The sequence below is a fragment of the Pygocentrus nattereri genome, chromosome 14 (genome assembly GCF_015220715.1).
Source record: "Pygocentrus nattereri isolate fPygNat1 chromosome 14, fPygNat1.pri, whole genome shotgun sequence".
Classification (NCBI taxonomy): domain Eukaryota; kingdom Metazoa; phylum Chordata; class Actinopteri; order Characiformes; family Serrasalmidae; genus Pygocentrus; species Pygocentrus nattereri.
This window is the reverse complement of record NC_051224.1, coordinates 41,373,524-41,398,701: the sequence shown is the minus strand read 5'-3', so window position 1 is coordinate 41,398,701 and position 25,178 is coordinate 41,373,524. Positions and strand designations below refer to the sequence as shown.

The window sequence follows — 25,178 nt, the reverse complement described above, 5'->3', positions numbered from 1 at the left end:
TTAACCTCAGTGTTACTGAGCTCTGCTAAAGCCTGAGTGGACTGATAAATCAATGTGATCAGTTATTAATCTCAGCGTTACTGAGCTCTGCTAAAGCCTGAGTAGACTGATAAATCAATGTGATCGGTTATTAATCTCAGTGTTACTGAGCTCTGCTAAAGCCTGAGTAGACTGATAAATCAATGTGATCAGTTATTAACCTCAGTGTTCCTGAGCTCTGCTAAAGCCTGAGTAGACTGATAAATCAATGTGATCGGTTATTAATCTCAGTGTTACTGAGCTCTGCTAAAGCCTGAGTAGACTGATAAATCAATGTGATCAGTTATTAATCTCAGTGTTACTGAGCTCTGCTAAAGCCTGAGTGGACTGATAAATCAATGTGATCGGTTATTAATCTCAGTGTTACTGAGCTCTGCTAAAGCCTGAGTAGACTGATAAATCAATGTGATCGGTTATTAATCTCAGCGTTACTGAGCTCTGCTAAAGCCTGAGTAGACTGATAAATCAATGTGATCGGTTATTAATCTCAGTGTTACTGAGCTCTGCTAAAGCCTGAGTAGACTGATAAATCAATGTGATCAGTTATTAATCTCAGCGTTACTGAGCTCTGCTAAAGCCTGAGTGGACTGATAAATCAATGTGATCGGTTATTAATCTCAGTGTTACTGAGCTCTGCTAAAGCCTGAGTAGACTGATAAATCAATGTGATCAGTTATTAATCTCAGTGTTACTGAGCTCTGCTAAAGCCTGAGTAGACTGATAAATCAATGTGATCAGTTATTAACCTCAGTGTTACTGAGCTCTGCTAAAGCCTGAGTAGACTGATAAATCAATGTGATCAGTTATTAATCTCAGCGTTACTGAGCTCTGCTAAAGTCTGAGTAGACTGATAAATCAATGTGATCGGTTATTAATCTCAGTGTTACTGAGCTCTGCTAAAGTCTGAGTAGACTGATAAATCAATGTGATCAGTTATTAATCTCAGCGTTACTGAGCTCTGCTAAAGCCTGAGTAGACTGATAAATCAATGTGATCAGTTATTAATCTCAGCGTTACTGAGCTCTGCTAAAGCCTGAGTAGACTGATAAATCAATGTGATCAGTTATTAATCTCAGCGTTCCTGAGCTCTGCTAAAGCCTGAGTAGACTGATAAATCAATGTGATCAGTTATTAATCTCAGCGTTCCTGAGCTCTGCTAAAGCCTGAGTAGACTGATAAATCAATGTGATCGGTTATTAATCTCAGCGTTCCTGAGCTCTGCTAAAGCCTGAGTAGACTGATAAATCAATGTGATCGGTTATTAATCTCAGCGTTACTGAGCTCTGCTAAATCCTGAGTAGACTGATAAATCAATGTGATCGGTTATTAATCTCAGCGTTCCTGAGCTCTGCTAAAGTCTGAGTAGACTGATAAATCAATGTGATCAGTTATTAATCTCAGTGTTACTGAGCTCTGCTAAAGTCTGAGTAGACTGATAAATCAATGTGATCGGTTATTAATCTCAGTGTTCCTGAGCTCTGCTAAAGTCTGAGTAGACTGATAAATCAATGTGATCGGTTATTAATCTCAGCGTTACTGAGCTCTGCTAAAGCCTGAGTAGACTGATAAATCAATGTGATCGGTTATTAATCTCAGCGTTACTGAGCTCTGCTAAAGTCTGAGTAGACTGATAAATCAATGTGATCAGTTATTAATCTCAGCGTTACTGAGCTCTGCTAAAGCCTGAGTAGACTGATAAATCAATGTGATCGGTTATTAATCTCAGCGTTACTGAGCTCTGCTAAAGCCTGAGTAGACTGATAAATCAATGTGATCGGTTATTAATCTCAGTGTTACTGAGCTCTGCTAAAGCCTGAGTAGACTGATAAATCAATGTGATCAGTTATTAATCTCAGCGTTACTGAGCTCTGCTAAAGCCTGAGTAGACTGATAAATCAATGTGATCGGTTATTAATCTCAGCGTTACTGAGCTCTGCTAAAGCCTGAGTAGACTGATAAATCAATGTGATCGGTTATTAATCTCAGTGTTACTGAGCTCTGCTAAAGCCTGAGTAGACTGATAAATCAATGTGATCGGTTATTAATCTCAGCGTTACTGAGCTCTGCTAAAGCCTGAGTAGACTGATAAATCAATGTGATCGGTTATTAATCTCAGCGTTACTGAGCTCTGCTAAAGTCTGAGTAGACTGATAAATCAATGTGATCAGTTATTAATCTCAGCGTTACTGAGCTCTGCTAAAGTCTGAGTAGACTGATAAATCAATGTGATCGGTTATTAATCTCAGCGTTACTGAGCTCTGCTAAAGCCTGAGTAGACTGATAAATCAATGTGATCAGTTATTAATCTCAGTGTTACTGAGCTCTGCTAAAGCCTGAGTAGACTGATAAATCAATGTGATCGGTTATTAATCTCAGCGTTACTGAGCTCTGCTAAAGCCTGAGTAGACTGATAAATCAATGTGATCGGTTATTAATCTCAGCGTTCCTGAGCTCTGCTAAAGCCTGAGTAGACTGATAAATCAATGTGATCAGTTATTAGTGTTACTGAGCTCTGCTAAAGCCTGAGTAGACTGATAAATCAATGTGATCGGTTATTAATCTCAGTGTTACTGAGCTCTGCTAAAGCCTGAGTGGACTGATAAATCAATGTGATCGGTTATTAGTGTTACGGAGCTCTGCTAAAGCCTGACCAAACCAGAGCCCTCTGGTTCCTGCACTAGCCGGGCGGATGAGCTCGTCAGCAGAGGCTCTCGGAGCGCTGCATGTTACTGCTCTCTAAACAGCTCAACACAAAGCACCGCAATGCTGCTCACTCTCTGCTGGAATATTCATAAGGAGCTTAATGTGGCCATCAGCCTGGAGGAGCTCTGCAGAAGCGCGCTGGCTGAGATCTGACACACTGTGATGATACCACCACTCTGAAGAATTACTGAGCTGAACAGAACCTGCATTTGGCTGCTCTGTACAAAAACCTCACCTGCCAAATTCTGCTGTCACTCCGAGTCTGTGTACTAGAGGTGATTGAAGGTAACCTTCTGAGTCTAGTCCAGACCTCCACTGTACAGCAAGACACCTGCAGGGAGACTGTGGTCATTCCAGGACTACACACACAGCAGCCCTGTGCAGAAGTTGGTCTTCATTTATTTCATTTCAAGTCAAAATTCCCAGTGTGGAGATGCTACAATTCCCATGCTGGTATTGGGCTGGTCCCGTGTGCCGTAAGCCGAGCGCAGCTGCTACTCTACCCAACAAACGACTCGGGCTGCAAGCGTTTTGTACTTCTACTAGAAGAGTGACTGCATTTGTGAGGACGTTGCCGAACAGTTACCATGGTATCCCAGGTGGTTGCTATGATATTCCAGGTGGTTGCTAGATGGTTGCCATTGTATCCCAGGTGGTGGCTAGGGTGTTTCTAAATGGTTGCTAAGGTATGCCAGGTGGTTGCTAGAGAGAGCGAGAGCGAGAGAGAGAGAGAGAGAGAGAGAGAGAGAGAGAGAGAGAGAGAGAGAGAGAGAGAGAGAGCGAGAGCGAGAGCGAGAGAGAGAAAGAGGGGGGGGGGGGGTGGGGTGGGGGGGGTGTACCCAGGCTGTATGTGTGCAGCAGATGGGTGCAGGTGGCGCTGTGCCAGGCAGAACAGTGAGCTTGGCTGCCAAACTCCAAAAGGCCCCCCGATGCCCTCCTGCACATTAATCCCCACCCCTCCATAAAGCATCCGGTTAACCCGACTCACCTCAGGCGCGGTTAACGGGAGGTTTGGCCAAAAATAAAACATGTGGCTAAAGACAAATGGACACCAGCCGTGCAGGAACGCCGGTGCTCAGACGGCTAAGCTGCGTAACCCCCACAAACCCAACCAGACACACAACACAACCACTCACAAACACAACCACACACACAACACAACCACTCAAACAACCACACACACACAAACACAACCACTCAAACAACCACACACACACACACACAACCACACACACACACACACACACACAACCACACACACACACACACAACCACACACACACACACACACACACAACCACACACACAAACACAACCACTAAAACAACCACACACACAAACACAACCACACACAAACACAACCACACACACACAACACAACCACTCACAAACACAACCAGACACACAACAACCACACACAACCACTCCTCAATCACATAAACAACCTGAACAACCACAACAACCACGCACACAAGCACTCTGGGCACAGCTGACTGCCGAGAGTAAATCTGTTTAATCGTAATCGGACCCTCACAGACCCCCGACGGATTTCAGCAGGTTCGTCTAAAAACACCTTAAACACGTTCAAGTTCAAACACACAGCTCTGCTACTCTGCTTCCCTCTCGCTCCCTCGCTCCCCACTCAGTTCATCCAGCTCTCCTTCATCCGCTCGCTTTCCTTCTTCCTCTCCAGCACAGCAGCGCGGCCTCTGTGGAGTTAAATAATTAGAGACGAGCGCGCGACACGTGCGTTACTAATAAATTAATTAATTAATTAATCTGCAGAACGCCAACACACACCCAGCCTCCCTTCATCTCTCTCTCTCTCTCTCTCTCCCCCCATCTCTCTCTCTCTCTCTCTCTCTCTCTCCCTCTCCTCATCTCTCTACCTCCATTTTTCTCTCTCTCATCCTGCACCACCTTGTACGCCCCCCGCAGGGAGGCCGGACCCTGCACTTCAGCAGATGGTCTCCCTGGAGACAGCTCTGGCTGGTACTTCACATTGCATCAGCTCTGCCTCTGTGACACGCAGCAGCTAAAACAGACAAGGTGGCTCACCTGCACTGCTCACTCCCTCCCAGACACTAACCCTCACACCAGGGCCGTCGCCGCTGAGTCGCTAACCGATCAGAGATTCTGTCCACTTTGAGTCAGCAAACCGGGCAGGGGTACGCTGCCTCTGAGGGAGGACAAGGGCAACACCGGCTCACCTTCATCCTCTTTCAGCCTATAACAGTTTTACATAATAAAGACTCCAGCTTTACTCCTCTGAGCGTTGAGGTCTCTGTGTCTCTCTCTCTCTGTGTCTCTCTCTCTCTGTGTCTCTCTCTCTCTCTGTCTCTCTCTCTCTCTGTCTCTCTCTCGCTCTGTCTCTCTCTCGCTCTGTCTCTCTCTCGCTCTGTCTCTCTCTCGCTCTGTCTCTCTCTCGCTCTGTCTCTCTCTCGCTCTGTCTCTCTCTCGCTCTGTCTCTCTCTCGCTCTGTCTCTCTCTCTCTGTCTCTCCTCAAGCTCTCCTTAATCTCTCCTCTAAAGGTTCTTCATAGAACAGGATCCTCATGTGTTTCATATCTAAACGTCTTCATCACTACTTTCCAAACCCGCTGCAGCAGCTTCAGCAGCTGGAAACTCTCTGACACCGTTTCACACGAGTCTCCGATGTGGACTGAATGAAGAATGAAGGGTTTCCTGCGTGAAGGTCAGTCCTTAGTGATCTCCTGACTGTCCGTCGGTCAGTTTCACACAGAATGTAGACAGACACACGAATCCAGCATCTCCACGCGGTGAGAAGTAGGTGACGTGTATCTCAGCCCCTCTTCACAGGCTCATAACTCAGGATGTGAGTCTCGTATGATCTCGGGATGAGACGGAATGGGAAGGGTGGCTCCACGGATTCAGGAAGGGTTTGAACTGGATTGCAAAGACTCAAAACAGTAAATGAACAGGGTTTGACTTACAAACTGAAAATATGTCAACATTAATAAATTGTGCTTCTTTTGGTAACTAGTTTAGGTAAAATGTACAAATATTAAAGGTAAATTTCATAAGTGAAACCTGTGTGTTCATCCAAAGAGAAGTTCCGTCCAAATACACTGGATTGAAATGTTTCAATTTTATTCGAATAACTAAACTTTATTTTCAGGCACCAAAGTCTGTAAGGGCTGCAACAAACGACTAATTTCATAGTCAAATCTCAATTGCTGAAGCCAACAGTCGATTATTCAGATTATGAATGACTAGATTACCAAAATACTTTTATGTAGCTATTAGCATTTAAATTTCGCTCTATATTTTATGCATTTGCTAATTAAAAATGAAGACAAAGATGAACAACATTCAAGAATTCACTGTTTTAATTAACTTTCCTGCCAATACAAAAGATTAAAAAAAAGCTTCAATATATTTTTCCTGTCAAAAATTATAACCATGGATGTGCGAAGTAGCAGCAATAAAACAAAAAACAATAATTTTTCCTTTAATCAAGTAAATAAACAAAAACAAAAAAAAAAAACAAAGCTAAAAGTTCGGCTTCACAAACAGCTCAACTGACAACCTCTCAGAGTTTAGCTCCCACTTTTGAGGATTCGGTTCTGTTGAGGCAGCCGTCACGTCAAAACGTTCCTAACGAGCGCGAGAAAGACGCCTAATGATGTCACCAACTAATCAAATACTAAATTAGTCGGCAACTAATATAGTCGTCGAATTTAAGTCGAATAATCGTTGCACCCCTAAAGTCCGTATATTCACTCTAGTCGATTTAAATGGAAATGTGTGGCTCAATTTACTGACATTGTCTAAGTATCGTGATGTACTGCACCGAGTCCTCGCTCTGAGAGTGAGTGACAGAAAGTCAGTGTTAGGCCACTTTGGGCTGGAGAACATACACAGACTAACAGTTCAGGGAAGCACCACTGGTTTTCCTCATTATGCTGCTAAGAACACATCGTTAAGGACGTAAGACAGCAGCGATATCGTCATACGGTTTTTTGCCAATTCATCCTCCTCTAGACAGGAGTACTTACATAAAAAGAAAGGAGAGGGGCACAAAAAGCTTAACGTCCCACTGTCTAAAGTTTTCTTATTTACTAGCCTTAGTTGACTTCCAGACAACACCAGGCTGGGATGAGCGATACGGCAAAACGTATATCACGATTCCTCAGGACGATATTTAGTTGTTCTGATAGTCAATAAGTTGGTAGAGACAAGACAGAACCGCAGTGTCATGTATAAAAATATAACACTACAATAATACTATGCTGCACACTATATAATATACTGTAGGAGTAATAATAATAATAATAAAAATGTTTTTATGCACTAAATCCAGTTAAACAGGCCTATAAACGTGTTTATAATGTTCTTAAGGTCTGATGATACCTGCAACACGCTCATTCTTTGAGAAATTTATTGAGAAAACAATCTCCCGCGGCCTGTCTCCCGCGGCCTGTCTCCCGCGGCCTGTCTCCCGCGGCCTGTCTCTCACGGCCTGTCTCCCGCGGCCTGTCTCCCGCGGCCTGTCTCCCGCGGCCTGTCTCCCGCGGCCTGTCTCCCGCGGCCTGTCTCCCGCGGCCTGTCTCCCGCGGCCTGTCTCCCGCGGCCTGTCTCCCGCGGCCTGTCTCCCGCGGCCTGTCTCCCGCGGCCTGTCTCCGTCTCCCTCGCTCTGCACCTGCTCCGTCCCTGAACTAAACTTTCTCCCTCTTGAAACTCCTGAAAAGGACAGACTCTGAACTCCCGTCTGTACCGCTCGACCCATCTATTACAATCAGAATCATCTCCAAACCCACAGCCTCTTACCACACCGCTCAGCCTGCATCTCTGCGGCTCTGGGAGTTCGCTGCTCTGGAGGAACCCAGAGGCCACCCCCACCTCCTTTTCTCTGCTAGCGTGAGCGCTCACTGGTGTAAATAACCTGCCCTGCATTGCTGACTCTGAGCTGGAGCTTCGCCCTGCACTGCGATCCTTTTTCCTTCAGAAGGAAAACGTCAGGCTTTTGCACCGAGTGGACACAGTGTTTAAAAACTCCAGCAGCACTGCTGTGTCTGATCCACTCACACCAGCACAACACACACTAACACCACCACGTCAGTGTTACTGCAGTGCTGAGAATGACCCACCACCCAAACAGTACCTGCTCTGTGAGGGTCCATGGGGGTCCTGACCACTGAAGAACAGGGTAACAGAGTATCAGAGAAACAGATGGACTCCAGTCTGTAACTGTAGAACTACAGAGTGCAGCTATACAGTAAGTGGAGCTGATAAAGTGGACCATAAGTATATTGGACAAATTATATATATATATATATATATATATATATATATATATATATGTGTGTGTGTGTGTGTGTGTGTGTATGTGTGTATATTGCATTGACTTCATTGATGTCTTCACGGTGGCCGACAAGACCCTGTTCACAGAGCAAGAAAAGCACGGTATGATCTGCCGTTCCAGGTGGTCCCACAGATTTCTAAGAGGATTTAAATCTGGGGATTTTGCAGGCCGGTTAATCAAACCGATCCGGCACATTCGCAGCCCTGTGAACGTGAGAACCGTCCTGTTGGAATACAGGGACAGGAATGTTCGGCTCTTCGGTGAGATGATGAGCAAAAGGCAAAACCGGGCTGTCCAGCAGCTCAACGTCTGCACTGTGGTTCAAACTTCATGTCACCTCAACCAAAGGAGCCATTTCAGCATAATGAAAACACCAAGATCATCAGAGAGCTCCTCCAGACTGAACCACACCCGCACGCGTTCCTCACTGAGGCTTCCTGAGGACTACGATGAACACGCCGCCAAGTCTCATTCACACACGGGCAGAAACGAGACTCATCTGACCAGAGAACGCGGTTCCAGTCATGGACAGTCCAGTTTTGGTGTCTCTTCAAGAAACTCTGTGAGCACAAGTGAGCGAAGGCCTCTTGCAAGCCGATCTGCTCCATGTGTTCATGGTATGCAGTTCCCTGCGGAGCGTTCTTTCTCAATTCAGAAATTGGTTGTGAAGGAGCCGCAGTGACTTCTAGAAGCGGTTCTTGTCCGGAAGAGAAGCGATTTTTATTCACAAGCCGTGAAACACGTCGGCGGTCCCTGTTCATCAGATGAGAGTTTTCTGTAGACTGGGATTTACCGCAATGTAACAGTCCAATTATGCTGTTAAAGTGAAGAGACTGAAGACCTTCCACGACAGCGACTCTGAAGGGTCCCGTTTTTTCTGAGAATGTAATAATGCATGGAACAAATGTTTTTTTCTCCCCAATGGCAACATGTAAACACAGCATTACTGTCAAACCCTATATTATTAAAACGAAGCAGAATTGAGCGGCGCTCCAGCTAATGTTACTGTTCCTCCTCCCTGACATTTATTGCTGCTTTTAAACCAGGATGAACTTTAGACTTACTCAGAGACAGTCTACCAGTCTGACTTCATCATGGCACATTTAAAGTAACCAGGCCCTACTCAAGCGTGTAAACGGTTTACCATTAAAACGACAATGACATTTCTGAGCCATTCCGTATGCGCGCCCACACAGAGCCAGTCCAGCGCCGTATAATCTCTCCAGACACCATGAACAGCTACTCACGGCCTGTTCAATACTATTGAGCCGTTCGGTTAAAAAACACACTCGCTCACAGCCGCACGCGTCGCACTCCTACACAAAACAGATAAATCATACTCACACTTATCTAGAACCTCTCAACCCCAAGCTCGGTCACACAAACACGCTGAGGCGCGCTCGCGCTGAAGAGCGCGGCCCCGGAGGAGAAAGGTAGACAGATTTGCAGTCTAATTCAACAGTTTAGTGAAGCATTACGGCAGATCAATAGAGCAGGGGCAGAGGGGGAGAGCACTGCTATCTCTGCATATTCATGTCATTAGCGTTCAATAGAGAAATAATCCACCGAGACTGCGCCTGATGCAGACTGACAGCAACCCAACGCCTCCAGAGCTTTACCCTCATACTTCTACACCGGCTTTCTCTCCACTTCAGCCCGTCCTCTCTCTCTCCGCCTCGCACACCCCTGCCTTCTCTTCATCTTTCCTGCATGCAGCATTGATCGCCCTTTTGTCCCTCAAGCTCCCTCACCGTCGGCCTTTTTGAGCATGTATGACAGTATAATGTAGCATCAGCATCACTGTGTCGATACGGTTTCAGGATTTGACCTTGTGCTTCCACTCACTGGCCACTTTATTAGAAACACCCACCTTGTGCTTCCACTCACTGGCCACTTTATTAGAAACACCTACCTTGTGCTTCCACTCACTGGCCACTTTATTAGAAACACCCACCTTGTGCTTCCACTCACTGGCCACTTTATTAGAAACACCTACCTTGTGCTTCCACTCACTGGCCACTTTATTAGAAACACCTACCTTGTGCTTCCACTCACTGGCCACTTTATTAGAAACACCCACCTTGTGCTTCCACTCACTGGCCACTTTATTAGAAACACCCACCTTGTGCTTCCACTCACTGGCCACTTTATTAGAAACACCCACCTTGTGCTTCCACTCACTGGCCACTTTATTAGAAACACCCACCTTGTGCTTCCACTCACTGGCCACTTTATTAGAAACACCCACCTTGTGCTTCCACTCACTGGCCACTTTATTAGAAACACCTACCTTGTGCTTCCACTCACTGGACACTTCATTAGAAACACCCACCTTGTGCTTCCACTCACTGGCCACTTTATTAGAAACACCCACCTTGTGCTTCCACTCACTGGCCACTTTATTAGAAACACCCACCTTGTGCTTCCACTCACTGGCCACTTTATTAGAAACACCCACCTTGTGCTTCCACTCACTGGCCACTTTATTAGAAACACCTACCTTGTGCTTCCACTCACTGGCCACTTTATTAGAAACGCCCACCTTGTGCTTCCACTCACTGGCCACTTTATTAGAAACACCCACCTTGTGCTTCCACTCACTGGCCACTTTATTAGAAACGCCCACCTTGTGCTTCCACTCACTGGACACTTCATTAGAAACACCCACCTTGTGCTTCCACTCACTGGCCACTTTATTAGAAACACCCACCTTGTGCTTCCACTCACTGGCCACTTTATTAGAAACACCTACCTTGTGCTTCCACTCACTGGCCACTTTATTAGAAACACCCACCTTGTGCTTCCACTCACTGGCCACTTTATTAGAAACACCCACCTTGTGCTTCCACTCACTGGCCACTTTATTAGAAACACCCACCTTGTGCTTCCACTCACTGGCCACTTTATTAGAAACACCCACCTTGTGCTTCTACTCACTGGCCACTTTATTAGAAACACCCACCTTGTGCTTCTACTCACTGGCCACTTTATTAGAAACACCTACCTTGTACTTCCACTCACTGGCCACTTTATTAGAAACACCCACCTTGTGCTTCCACTCACTGGCCACTTTATTAGAAACGCCCACCTTGTGCTTCCACTCACTGGCCACTTTATTAGAAACGCCCACCTTGTGCTTCCACTAACTGGCCACTTTATTAGAAACATTTGGCCGTAGTGGGGCCTTTACACCAATCCCAAGTGTTTTTCTGTCTGAACACTCAACTAAACGGTGCTCACACTGGGTCCATCCTGTTCTACAAAACAAGCTGCATAAGGAGCGATTTTGCAGGTATTTCCGTCAGTCAGTGGGGGAACTTGGGGCTCTGCTTCTTCTCTCATTAAAAAGGAGTGAATGAACTGTGGTTAACTACAGTCGCCCCCTATTCTCTTTAAGCCCCACATGTTTCTCGTCAGTGTTTGTCTGTCATATGAGTCTGTGCTTTGCTACAAGCTAGATTGCTGTTCTGCCGCCATCCACATGACAACGGAGCTCTGAACGGTCAAGCTGGTTTTTAAGGAAGTAGAGCTCAGATTAAGCAGAACTGCAGCTCCTTTTTCATGTGTAAATCCGCCTTCAGCCTTACTATAAACACTCGACGCTGCTTTAAATACATATCCACCAGTACAGACTTCCAGGATCGGATTTACTAATGAACAGTTTCCTATATTACACGTTACAGCAGAGACACTGGAATTACAGCAGGCAGGGTCTCGCTGTCGTGTGGGGGGGGGGGGGGGGGGGGCGAGGACATTGTGACCTCACTTTGTGCATACCCTACATTGCTTCTCCCTCATCATGACTGCCATCTGCCCTTTAATTCATCACATTTCTCTCACTTTCCCACCGTCTCTCTCCTCCTCTCCTCTACTCATTTGCCCTCTCTCAAACTCTCCCTCCCTCTCACAGCCTAGAAGTCGGAGGACTTGAGCCATCACTCATGTTGGCCTTTGAGTCATTCACATCTCTCCTCCTCTCTCTCTCTCACACCACGCACTCTCTCTGGCGTAGTAAGACGCATCGCTCACAATGACAAAAACATCTGACCTGCACATGCGGATGGCTGGGACCTTTAAGAAAAGGAGTGGTAACTCGGAGCGACAAGACAAACAGCATTTTAAAGCGAGCAGACAAAAGGAATTTCACACCGTCTACTCCTGCGGTTAAGCGACAGGGCCTGAGCGAAATTCGGCTGTGGACAGGGAACTGCCCCCAGGCTGTTTCTCCTCACATGAACTGCCCAGACTAAGAAAAGCTCCTGCAGAGATCCGCTCATTTCCCGTCACTGTTCACCACATCGCTCCACTTCGAACACAAACCGCCGCGCGCAGTAATATCTGCAGATATCACACCAGCTTCCAGCGACTACAACTCTCAGAACAATCGCAGGTTTTAATGATTTAAGCCTGAGCTCTCTGACGTTCTGCCCACACTAAATAATTTGTGAGAGCCACTTGCACAAACAGTTTTAAGAATAAGCGGAGCTGAGTAAAGTGAGGGGCACTTTATCTGTAATTTTAAGGGAGTTTGACACCATCATCACTGCCTGGCTTATTCAGCCCATGGACATTTTGCACTAGTGAGTCTGAGAGCATGGTTTTTCCTAAAATGAGGAGTTCTGTGGACCCCTCTCTACGCTTGTCCACATATGTACAGCTGTGAGGCTTTATACAGGGAGATTCCGTAGAAAGAGGCCCTGAATATTCTGTAATAACTTCTTCTCTCTGAACGAAACGATGCACAATGAGCTCCTCGGGAGCCGGAGCGTCGAACCATGCCCCTGCCCCGGAGCGATGAGGTAGACGCCGGACAGCCATCACCACGTTTAACCTCTGTTTGCAGCTTCCGGGTGCACACCCCCGTACCCCGTACCCCCCCAGGTGGATTACCTTATGATCGATTTGGTCAGAGCACAGCGAGGTCAGCTCAATTTTGATTCCATGCCAACACCGTGTTTATCTTACACAGTGAACGACTGCAGTGCTGTTTATAAAGCGGCCTGACGTTATTCTGCTCATCTGATCTGCATTAACCGTCAGGACTACACAGCGCAGGGCGGAATAACAGGCGGAGAGAACGTGAGTGTTTAGTGTAGGAGTGAGACTTGGGGGTGGAGGGGGGGTCAGCAGTATGGCCATATGGAGGCAGCTCACCCAGCAGGGGGGGCAGAGAGAGAGAGGAGTGAGGTGACACTGCCATGTGTGAGTGTGTGTGCTACTGATGCTCTCTCTCAGCCTCGTGTGTGTGTGTGTGTGTGTGTGTGTGTGTGTGTGTGTGTGTGTGTGTGTGGATTCATAGGTGTCATCTTTGTGAAGGCCTGAAATACAGATTACCAAGTAGGATCAGATGTGCTCTCATTTTCTGTCCTTCTCTCTTCGTCCTCTCCCTTTCTCTGTTCCTTTTTTTCTCTTTCATCACTCTCTTACTCTCATTTTCTCTTCTTCTCTGTCTACTTTCTCTGTGTCTATTCTCTCTCTCTCTCTCCCTCCCCCTCTCTCCTTCCCCCCCTCTCCATCACTCATTCTTTTCTCACCTCTTCTCTCTCTTATATTGTGTCCTTCTCTCTTCGTACTCTCCCTTTCTCTGTTCCTTTCTCTTTCATCACTCTGTCTCATTGTCTCTTCTTCCGTCTACTCTTTCTGTGTCTATCTCCTTCCCTCTCTCCCTCTCAATCACTCACTTTTCTCACCTCTCTTCCTTCACCGTCTTAGTCCCTCTCTCTCTCGCTCGCTCCCTCTCTCTCGCTCCCTCCCTCTCTCTCTCTCGCTCCCTCCCTCTCTCTCTCTCGCTCCCTCTCTCTCGCTCCCTCGCTCCCTCGCTCCCTCTCGCTCCCTCGCTCCCTCTCGCTCCCTCGCTCCCTCTCTCTCTCTCTCGCTCCCTCTCTCTCTCTCTCGCTCCCTCTCTCTCGCTCGCTCCCTCTCTCTCTCGCTCGCTCCCTCTCTCTCTCGCTCGCTCCCTCTCTCTCTCGCTCCCTCTCTCTCTCGCTCCCTCTCTCTCTCTCGCTCCCTCTCTCTCTCTCGCTCTCTCTCTCGCTCCCTCTCTCTCTCTCGCTCCCTCTCTCTATTGTTTAGCTCCTACTGGCTGAAGGACAATGAATCTGGATGAAATGAAATCAGCTGTCAGACGTACAATAGAGCAGCATAATGGTCTTCAGCCAGAAGACAATGTGAGTGCGCCTCCCACGGCTGACTGTACATCCCGACTGCATACAACTCCCACAATGCACTGCACAATCAGTGGGATTTGTCCAGCACACACAAAACACCTACAACTCCCACAATGCACTGCACAGTGTGAACTGCGAACGATCTGCATGGACAACAACCCCCAGAGAAAGAGAGACAGTGACAGTGAGAGAGAGAGAGAGAGAGAGAGAGAGAGAGAGAGAGAGAGACACAGAGAGACAGAGAGAGAGAGAGAGAGAGAGAGAGAGACACAGAAAAAAGAAAGAAGCGAGAGGAAGAGAAAAAAAGGACAAAGACAGAAGAGACAGAGACAGAGAGACCAAGAGAAAGGAGAGCGAGACAGAGAAAGAAAAAAAAAAAGAGGAGAGATACTGAGAGAGAGAGAGAGAGAGAGAGAGAGAGAGAGAGAGTGCGCGAGGGAGAGCGACGGGGGGGGGGGTCACTGGAGTGGGTCACAGGCCAGTTCACAGGCACTGCTGAGTCACACCAACACCACAGCGTCAGTCACTGATGTCACTAAACGGCATCACATCAGTTTATGAAAACACTTTTTGGTACTTCAGAGAAAAGATTCCTGACTGAGCGTTTAGTTAGTGGCTTGGCGAGCGGCGCAAACAAGTGCTCACAGGCAGAGGAGTAGGAGTGCTGATCGAGACCCTTTCTGTCCTGATTACGAACCAAATGGATCCTAATACACAGCAGTTTAACCCTCTAGGCTCCACGAACTCACCCACATCAAATCCTCTGTTTCTGTATCTGTGTGTGTCTCTGTGATGATCCAGCTCAGAAATCCAGTCCAAACCCTTCCTGAATCCGTAGAGCCGCCCTTTCCATTCCATCTCATCACGAGATCATACGACACTCACATCCGGAGTTATGAGCCTGTGAAGAGGGGCTGAGATACACGTCACCTGCCTCTCACCATGTGGAGCTGCTGGATTCGTGTGTCCGTCTACATTCTGTGTGAAACTGACCGACGGACACTCAGGAGATCACTAAGGACTGACCGTCACGCTGGAAACCCTTCATTCTTCATTCAGTCCACGTCGGAGACTCGTGTGAAACAGCGTCAGAGAGTTTCCAGCTTCTTGACGTCTGTAATATTTCGTTAAAGCTGAAAGAAAACGTCATCACTGAGTGAGGAGAATAAAACCATGCTAAAATTTGAAGAGCATGCGCTGCCGCAAGCTGCCCTGAAAATCATTTAAAAGCCTGAAAAGAAGGTCCGGCTCGATGTTTCAGCCTCAAATGACCTCAGAATAAACACTAGGCTGATGAAGATGTGATGACAGTAGTAGATAATTCACTCATCATCGCTCATCAAGTGTTGACCGAGTCCTCCTTGAATTCTCTCTCAATCATCAGATTAATTTGCTTGTGGGGGTCCGAAGCACAACCTACGCTACAAAACGTTCTTCCGCACATTGCCTGCAATTACACACTACCACCAGAGAGGTCCCCAAATCCCCAAGTCTTACATAGCGCAGCTTTAAAACAGTACAGAGGGTTTCAAACCATTTTTTAAGCATGTTCATGTGAGCATTTATTATTTTTACAGATCATTTAATTTGTCCTAAAACCAGCCGTTAAAATCTGTGAAAGAATGTCCTTCAATAACATGGACACCTTAAACTGTGTGCATCTCACGGCTTGCTCCGTTTGATGCGCTTTAGCAGCGGGAATGCCAGCGGGAACGCCCACGGGAACGCCCCCTGCCTTACACTGATATATTCTCTTGTAAATACTTTGATGTTCACCAATTTTAATGCAGGTATTTTATGCATTTTCATGTTTGTTTTCTTTTCTTTGTTTTACTTTTGACTTAAACAGCCTGGAGCTTGACTTCCAAACACTTTTCAGACTTATTTTCCATGTTTATGTTGGCTGGGATGGAGCTACACGCCGGCAGATGTACGATCGGTTACAGAAGGGTTATTACTGACTGAAATCACGGCAGCTTGCTAACTTTAGCTGTGCTGCACCAGCGCAATAATAAGCATGTTGCTAGCTGGATCTGGCAGGGCGTCAGCGCTGCTATAGAAGAGCGGTGCTTCGCTTCTATGACACCGTTTGTCCTTGTCATGTTATACTGAGCACTGATTCTACCCACTCAGTTATTTCCACAGCTCTCTGCCTGCACACTTCCTTTTTACATAAAATCAGGTCATAACCCCGGGTTCCTACTCCCCCTCCACCGGTCTGAATGACATAACAGCCACGAAACGTCTTCACGATGTATTATGTAATAGATGGTGCATCATGTCGGGAACGGTTAGTCAATACTGGGTGTAGGTAATGCACAGGATACAGCGGGTGGAGGGCGTGTTGAGCGTTTCACAGACAGTCATTTTAACTTCAACCTCATCAAAGCTGCCGGTTCAGATTTCTCTACCTTTATTATTGATCTGTTTATCCATGAGAAACTCACAGAACCCATTTCTCTCCGCTGCCTGAGAAGCTTTGCTGGAACTCGAGCCCTTTTCGTTTGTTACATGATGACATGATCTCGCCCACTGGTGGGCTCCGCCCCTTATAGAGTGGCCACTGGAGGAGGAAGAGTGTTCTTCTGAACTCTTCTGCTTTTGTAAGCCTCACGATGTCTCAGTGACATTCAGCACCATCTAACAACTGTGGAAAACCTCTGTAGTCCTAAAAAGTCCTAAAAATCGGTAATAATTTTAAAAATAATTGCGATTTGGTGATTCTGTAATTTACAGCCCTATTAGTCGTAAACACAAAAATATTTGGGCACATTCTCGCCAACCTGCATCCTGTAGCATATTGAGCTGATACAGGAATGCAGTACAAGCTCTAACTGTCCACCGCGCAGCCGCTTTCCTTTCAGACTTAAATCAGGTCTAGGCCTGAACGCCGGGGCAGGCGTACAGCAGACAGCTGGACACGTTTTCCGATTCCAAACTATATTTTCTTAACACTAAGTGTGCCATAATGGCGCTGCCCCTCGCTGGGCTCTGTGCATCGTCCTACCTTCACAGCTGCTGTGTCCCTCCTCGTATCCAGCACTGCAGCTGCACTTCCCGATGGGCACCAGCCACTCCCCCTCTGCACTGCAGTGCATCCTGGGAGGCGAGTCCGTGTCCACCTCCGAGTTATTCACGCATGTCCCCCGGACCTCCACCAGGGTGGCGAACGCCGCCTCGGCCACCGTGTCGGGGAACACGGCCAGGTTCTGCACGGTGGACAGGCAGCGCTTGTAGTAGACGCGCACGGAGACGATGGCCACGCACGCGCCCACGTCCTGGAAGGCCAGGTGGAAGCCCTTACGGTTGAGGTGTCCGATCTCGCGCACCTCCGTGTTCAGCTTCATCTTCCTCTCGCCCAGGTCGCCCTGCGTGAAGCTCTCGTCGGCAGCGATGGTGTCGATCTTGCTGTAGCGGTCCTCGCGGGCCACGCGGCCCAGGTCCCAGTCCGACTCGGCATAGAGCAGGTTGAAGGTCTCCTTGCAGCTGCCGGCCACTCCGGGAATGCTGTTGCAGTCTCTAAGCGTGAACTGCAGCTCGATGAAGATGCGCTGACCACCCTGCCGCCAGATCCAGCCCGTCTGCAGCCAGTTGTTCTGATTGGGCTCCATCACGTTGCACACCTGGTAGGTGCGAATGGGCTTGTACTTCTCGTCCACGCCGCTAATCTCCTCCCACTGCACAGACAGAGGAAAACGGGAATCAGTGTGGAGACAAACTAAAAAAAGAACCGGGTTAAAACTCATCACTATGCCGGCGGCCTTTGCGGTACCAATGTCACAGATGGCTTTGTGTGTGTGTGCTGTGGTCATACTGACCAACATCAGATGTTCCAGATGAGTGTCTCTGTGGGACTTTACTCCGAAGAGCTGTACCCAGATGCCTAGTTTTGACCACTGACTGTGGATTCCAAGAAATGTAGTAAATAACAGACCCTCAACGGAGCGAAATGGTGTTGAATTTCTGCTCTTTTCATTTTGGTGAAAATAACAGGCCAACGTTTAACCCTTTAAATCAAAGCTTCACCCATATGTTTAATACATTATATCACTACGTGTTGGATCGTATAATCATGTTATTATAATGTTATTCACTCCATGGATCCCTGGAAATGATTTTTTTACTACTGACTCATGTTTCATGTAGACTTTTTAATTAGTTATTTTATTGGAATAGCACAATGTTGCATATGACATGATACACTTTCACAGCTTGTCTTATCTTTTTTTTTTTTTTTAGGAAAAGTCGTAAAGCTTTACACAACAACAAATCAAGAGAATTAAAAATCTAAAACCAGGTCTGGTGAGGAGACAGGATATAATAATCCATTATGCATGTGTTATACCTTAGTCAGCCTGAATCAAAGCTGCACATTCAATCCATTTCGCTCAGTACTTGTTGAATATTTCTGTGTGCAGATTTGGGGGAAGTGTTATTTTATGTAGTTTTAATTATCTGCGCCAGTTGTTAAAAAAAAAAACAGCCAGCAGCTGCCAAAACAGCACGACACCCACTAAAAGGATTAGTCTACAAACAGCTCTACAGTGGTTTTCGTGGGGCCGTGTCATTATCCAAAATCCTTTGTTGTTGCAATAATAAAAAATGGATCGTGACTTCTGACTGGGTCGAGAAGCTCAGCTGAAACCCGTTTCCTCAGAAAGAGTCACACTGGAACTAAACTCCAGCCTGGAAACATCGTATTCATTAAGACATTTTTTGGATAGCGTTGTATCGCTCAAATCTAGTCCTGGATTAAGTCTTTCCCTCCTCTAACAGTGACTTTCTGCTAAAAGAAAACCTTCACAGATTATTTTATTTTTTATTTTTATTTGCAGGCCAGGAAACTGGCAATAACTGATCTCCATACCAAATGCTCCAATTTGTCCAAGCACAGATACACTGCAGTTAACAGAAAAATCTGGAAGCAGGATTAAGCCGGCTTACTCGTCCAACTGTAAGCCAGCATCAAACATTTGCATGAATATCCAGAGAAGTTTGACTCTGTGACAAAATGGTTTGCATGTTTTTAATACAATGCACCGACATTTCTGCAACAGTTACTCGTTTTAAAAAAGTCCTCTAGATTACAAAACCTCTGAATAACCCAGTCCTTGATAGGCAAACAGGCTCATTCAGAAGGTTTTGATGCCATGTGACCCATTACAGACTCTTTATTACAGGCTTTCTTTACAGTGGTGGTGATGGGAACCAGGCGTCGCCATGACTACAACACAGATATAGACAATTTATTTACCATCCAGAACCACCAGAGAACCTACACGAGTCTCCTGAGCTTATATGGAATGTTGATGATGGAAAATAGTGGAAAATCTGAAAATAATACATTTGTTTGGGATCTACTTCTACAAGTTATACGCCCAGAAGTAGAACCCACCTGTAGACACGGTCTGATTTGGTACGTTATAATATAATATTATGCAGCCCAAACGTCCGGCATTATTTATCATTTACATCATTTATATCATTTATATATATTGCAATAGCAAAGTGACTGTTTGCCCCAGTATTGCTCATTCCATCAAACTCCACCCTCTTAAAAAGGCTGGCTCTTCAAGGGTTCTCGAGTAAAGACACCGTTCTCCAAGTTTGTTCTTAAATGTGCTCTTGATGAAGGTCCTAGAAAACAGTCTCCGTCAGGTTCCCGTCGTGTCCTTAAAGCGCAGAACTGTTCTCACCTTTGTGCTCTCGAGTGTGTGTAGATTCTGTTCTTACCCAAGAACAAACCCCACATAAGAGAACATCTGGCGAATGTCAAACTGTGTAAGTGGGGTTTAAAGAAGTTTCTTAAGAACAGTTGGTGAACGAGGCCCAATGGTTCTATATAGACCCATAAACACTTAAAGAACCATTTGCGAGCTTAAATGGCTCTCTGCATGGTGAAATGGCTCAGCACCAAAAAGGGTTCTTCTATTTTACACAAGCTTGACCCTGCAACAAAAGCAGAACCCTTTTGGTTCTATACAGGACCATATACAAGGCATTCTCCATCAATCTGAAGAACTGAAGAACCGTTTAAGCACGGGTCTTTATTAAAGAACCCCTGAAGACCATTTTAAGAGTGTAAAGGTTTAAAAGTCTGGTGTGGCATAATCACCTCCTGTATCGTGATTCCTGTGACTGATGTAAAGTATCAGAACAGCCGTAAACCCCAAGCCTGCTTTACATCCCGCACGTATAAAGACTGATCTACTGCTCCGTGCTTTCTATTCAGAAGCCCGTCATAAACGAGCTCCCTGTGCGAGAAAGAATATAATGAGCCTCACTTGTCAAAGGCTCCCCTAACATTTCCTCAATTAATTACAGAGTAAGTGTGATGCATGTTTCAATGGGAATTAAGCCGTTTGAATCCAGGCCTGAGTCAGACTGAGACGCTCAATGCACAGACGTGAGGGGAAGGTTGCTTGTGAGTTTTATGTTTATGCGTGTGTGTGTGCGCGTGTGTGTGCGCGCGCGCGCGCGCGCGCGCGCGCGCGTGTGTGTGTGTGTGTGCGCGCGCGTGTGTGTGTGTGCCACTCCTGTTTGTGTTGGCGTGATCACACAGCTGCAGTGGACGGCGTGGAGGGAGCTGAGGATTTAATCACTGTCATGTCCAGAATTAACAAGCTAAACAAATAACAGCTTGCTGTGAGGCTGCACCACATGGCCAGCTTCTCCGCCAAGTACAGGTACAGCACGTAGCAGGGAAGGCAATTCAGTCACCATGTTTGAATTTGTAAGGCACGGTTTGATAAGCATTTGATTACCATTACTGTACCACATTAAACCCATAGCCTGACCACAAATACCCAGCAGGTGAAACTGGCCGTAACGCTTTACTGTAGGGCTCTGGCTACCTGACACCTACACAGCATCGCTGTCCAAAGAAAAACATGACGACTGGTCAGGACTGTGCCTGGCTGGTCAGGACTATGCCTGGTCAAGATTTCAACTGGTCTAGACTATGCCAGGTAAAGACTATGCCTGGCCCAGACTATGCCAGGTAAAGACTATGCCTGGCCCAGACTATGCCAGGTAAAGACTATGCCTGGCCCAGACTATGCCAGGTAAAGACTATGCCTGGCCCAGACTATGCCAGGTAAAGACTATGCCTGGCCCAGACTATGCCAGGTAAAGACTATGCCTGGCCCAGACTATGCCAGGTAAAGACTATGCCTGGTCCAGACTATGCCAGGTAAAGACTATGCCTGGCCCAGACTATGCCAGGTAAAGACTATGCCTGGCCCAGACTATGCCAGGTAAAGACTATGCCTGGTCCAGACTATGCCAGGTAAAGACTATGCCTGGTCCAGACTATGCCAGGTAAAGACTATGCCTGGCCCAGACTATGCCAGGTAAAGACTATGCCTGGTCCAGACTATGCCAGGTAAAGACTATGCCTGGCCCAGACTATGCCAGGTAAAGACTATGCCTGGCCCAGACTATGCCAGGTAAAGACTATGCCTGGTCCAGACTATGCCAGGTAAAGACTATGCCTGGTCCAGACTATGCCTGGCCCAGATTATGCCAGGTAAAGACTATGCCTGGTCCAGATTATGCCAGGTAAAGACTATGCCTGGTCCAGATTATGCCAGGTAAAGACTATGCCTGGTCCAGACTATGCCAGGTAAAGACTATGCCTGGCCCAGACTATGCCAGGTAAAGGCTATGCCAGGTAAAGGCTATGCCTGGTCAAGATTTCAACTGGACAGGATTATGCCTGGTCCAGACTATGACCGCCCAAGACCATGACTAGTTAAGACCGAGATGACACGAGAATGAGACGAGCTAAAATTGAGACCCAACGAACTCTCGTTATCTAACATCCTTTCTTCTTTTCCAGTTTTAGCTTTTCTCCATCACTTCATCAGTTCAGCATCTGGCCTTCGTATTGCGTGAACATTATGAGGAGAGGACCAACAGAAGTGCTTGGAATAAAGTCTTATAAACGATGTTTTGACCTCTCCTGTAGAGACACTAATTCACTTAGACACTCGCTTTTCTTTGGACAACAACGACCAGCTTGTCATGACAACGTAACCCTACACAAAATGTTCATAAACGCTTCCAATTTGCATATAAAGGCTACATTTGCCAAATTTGATCAAAGTTAGCTGAAGTCGTCTTTATAACAGATGTTGGAATCCCCATTATTAGACATTTCTAAACATTAATAAAGGGCTGTGTCAGTGGTCATAACAAGCTTATGTAGGTGTCATGCAGCCTTATGATCAGCACCCTACAGTAAAATGTTACCTAGCAGTCTATAATTGGTGTAAATTAGTGGTGCACAATCAGAATTGGCAGATTTTTGGTCCAGGCATGAAACTGCCAATCAGCTGATTTATTATTTTGATGTTGGCAGATTTGCGGGTTTTACGCTGCTGTGAATAAGTATTTGCCCCTCGCCCAATTTCTTCCACTCGTCACATTTAAATGATCAACATGAGAAAGATGCAAAATGCGGCTTTTAAACGAATGTTCCATTTATTGACGATGAAGATTTATTCAAAACATCACCCATGTGAAAAAGTAATTGCCCCCTAAATATAATAACTGGTTGTTATTGTTTAAGCCGTTTCGATATGTTCGATGATTCTTTTACATCACTAGAGGAATTCTGTCCCACTCTTCTTCACAGAACTGCCCATTTAATGTCCTGCTACTCTCAGTAGGACTCGAGTCAGGACCCCGACTCGGCCACTCCAAAACTTTAATTTTGTTTCTTTTGAGCCTTTTAGAGTTGGACCTGCTTGTGTGCTTCAGGTCACTGTCCTGCTGCATAACCCAACTACGTTTGAGGTTTAGGTCACGGACTGACAGGCGCACATTCTCCTTCAGGATTTTCCAGCCCCAGACCATCGCACTACCACCACCATGCTTTACTTTTGGCAAGATGTTCTTACGGTGGAATGCGGTGTTAGCTTTACGCCACATGTAACGGGACCCACGTCTTCAAAAAGGTTCCACCTTTGACTCATCAGTCCACAGAATATTATCCCAAAAGTCTTGGGGGTCATCTCTGTAAACTGGGAAGGGGGTAAATACGTGGGTGATCAATAGGCAGCTGTATTGTGTCTGAATGCTGCCGGTTTTCCTGCACCAAAATGTAACGTGAAGCCAGCATGATACTTCATCCCGAAACAACATTTCAAAGAAAAATCGTGTTTTTTGGCCAAAGTGACCTGCACTGCCTGCTGAACAGAACTCCTGATCACAGCATCGCTGGTTCTGAAACACCAGTGAGTCTAGCGGTGCCGAGACGCTCGGAGCTCTTTTTAAAGCATGCTTATCACAGAGCGTTCAGCCGTAGTTCTGTTTCAATTTGTTCCTTCGTCGTCTGAAGTGACTGCTGGCTTAATTACATGTGACTCATTGTGTCAGTCACCTCTTACGTTTAATGTAGCACTTACCTTTGATTCACGTTACATAAATAGACATTTAAAATCTCAGGTTAAAAACGAAATGCCTATTTGGAGGATTAAAGAGTAATTATGCCGTTATTTATTTTGACTTTAGCTGACAGAAAGTACTGGAAATGGTGTAGTGTGGTTCATCAACTAACAGCAAATATGGCTTTAAAGAAATTGTAATAGACTTTAAATGCATCACTGGTGCACCCCTAGTAGGACTGGGCAACATGACTATATATTATATTAAATTAAGGCACAGTACAACACAAAATGCTTTCCTGAGCATATCACGCATATCAACTGATCAACTGCACGTTTCATTATAAAGAGAGCAAAATTAGTCCTATTTAACTGGATTTAGTGCAAATATTTAATAAAAATCATTGCATTCAGTTTCTGATAGTGTTTTTTTTTAATGAGGCACTACTGGCTTTTTCCTCTGTTGCACCAGATCAGATGGTTGGTTAGTGTAGTGGGTCACACCTCTTCCTTCTGCGCTGTAGACTGGGGTTCAATCCCCACCTGGGTAAACACCCTACACTACACCAATAAGAGTCCTTGGGCAAGACTCCCAACACCACCTTCACCTACTTGTGTAAAATGATCAAACTGTAAGTCGGTCTGGAGAAGAGCATCAGCCAAATGCTGTAAATGTAAAATGTAAATGTGGATTAAAAGTCGTGTCATGATCTTCACGATGCACGCAGTTCTTTAGTGTTCTAGAAGTACTGAACAAACCCATCGTGGGTGGAATGTATCACGATAATGACACCCTATCATGACATTGCCCACTCCTAAGAGTTGGAGAGAATAACAGACACTGAACCAATAACACAACATTAAATTGCAGTGTACAAAACACAACAGTGAAAAAGAGACTTACTCCATTTGAAGGGAATGAGGTCCAGCCCAGCTCTGCCTGGGATTCTTTAGAATTCAGCAGGACCACTGAAACAGAGAGACATTAACATCAGTTAATCAATAAAACAGGGAACATAATCATTTAACTGCTGGTCTGGACCCAAACAGAGCTGCACAGCACAGGTTTGACTGACTCACTGCTGCTCTGATAAACGCCAACATCTGCCAGAGTAACAGTGGAGTAACAGAAACCAAAGCTGGTCCACCACAGCACAGGCTTGGTTCCAGCTAACTGAAGCTAAAACCCATTAGGAGTATACCAGAACACAGAGCTGAGTGACCAGTGTTACACATGAATTGGACCCGGTCTTCCTGTTGCTTCCAGCGGGGAACAGCTGAGGTCACTCGTGTCGCTTCGTGACCGGCTTCTCGTGAGGTGGACGGCAGGGATGCCGCCACATTAATGAGACAAACCTAAAGCCTAAATAACAAATGTTTGTAGGAGCTGACCAGCAACAATTTGTGAACATGCTGAAGGAACATAAATCTCCACAGGACACTTTCACCACATTATGAATTCAGCTACTACATGCTCAACCATTAGTAGCGTGTGTAAACATATACTGTAGAATTAGAGACGAGAAGAGAAAACACAGCAAAACAGCCTCAACTT

General features: G+C 46.1%; 1 protein-coding gene across 1 annotated transcript in view; it reads right to left on the bottom strand.

The window, feature by feature from the left end:
- The window catches only part of LOC108413484 (ephrin type-A receptor 7-like), a 235,180-nt gene that overhangs the window by 155,445 nt on the left and 54,557 nt on the right, over positions 1–25,178 (bottom strand). Inside the window, exons 2-3 of the mRNA XM_017686013.2 lie at positions 24,528–24,592; positions 17,242–17,911 (exon numbers count right to left, since the gene is read on the bottom strand). Coding sequence (XP_017541502.1) covers positions 17,242–17,911; positions 24,528–24,592 — 735 coding nt within the window. The remainder of the gene's footprint in view (positions 1–17,241; positions 17,912–24,527; positions 24,593–25,178) is intronic.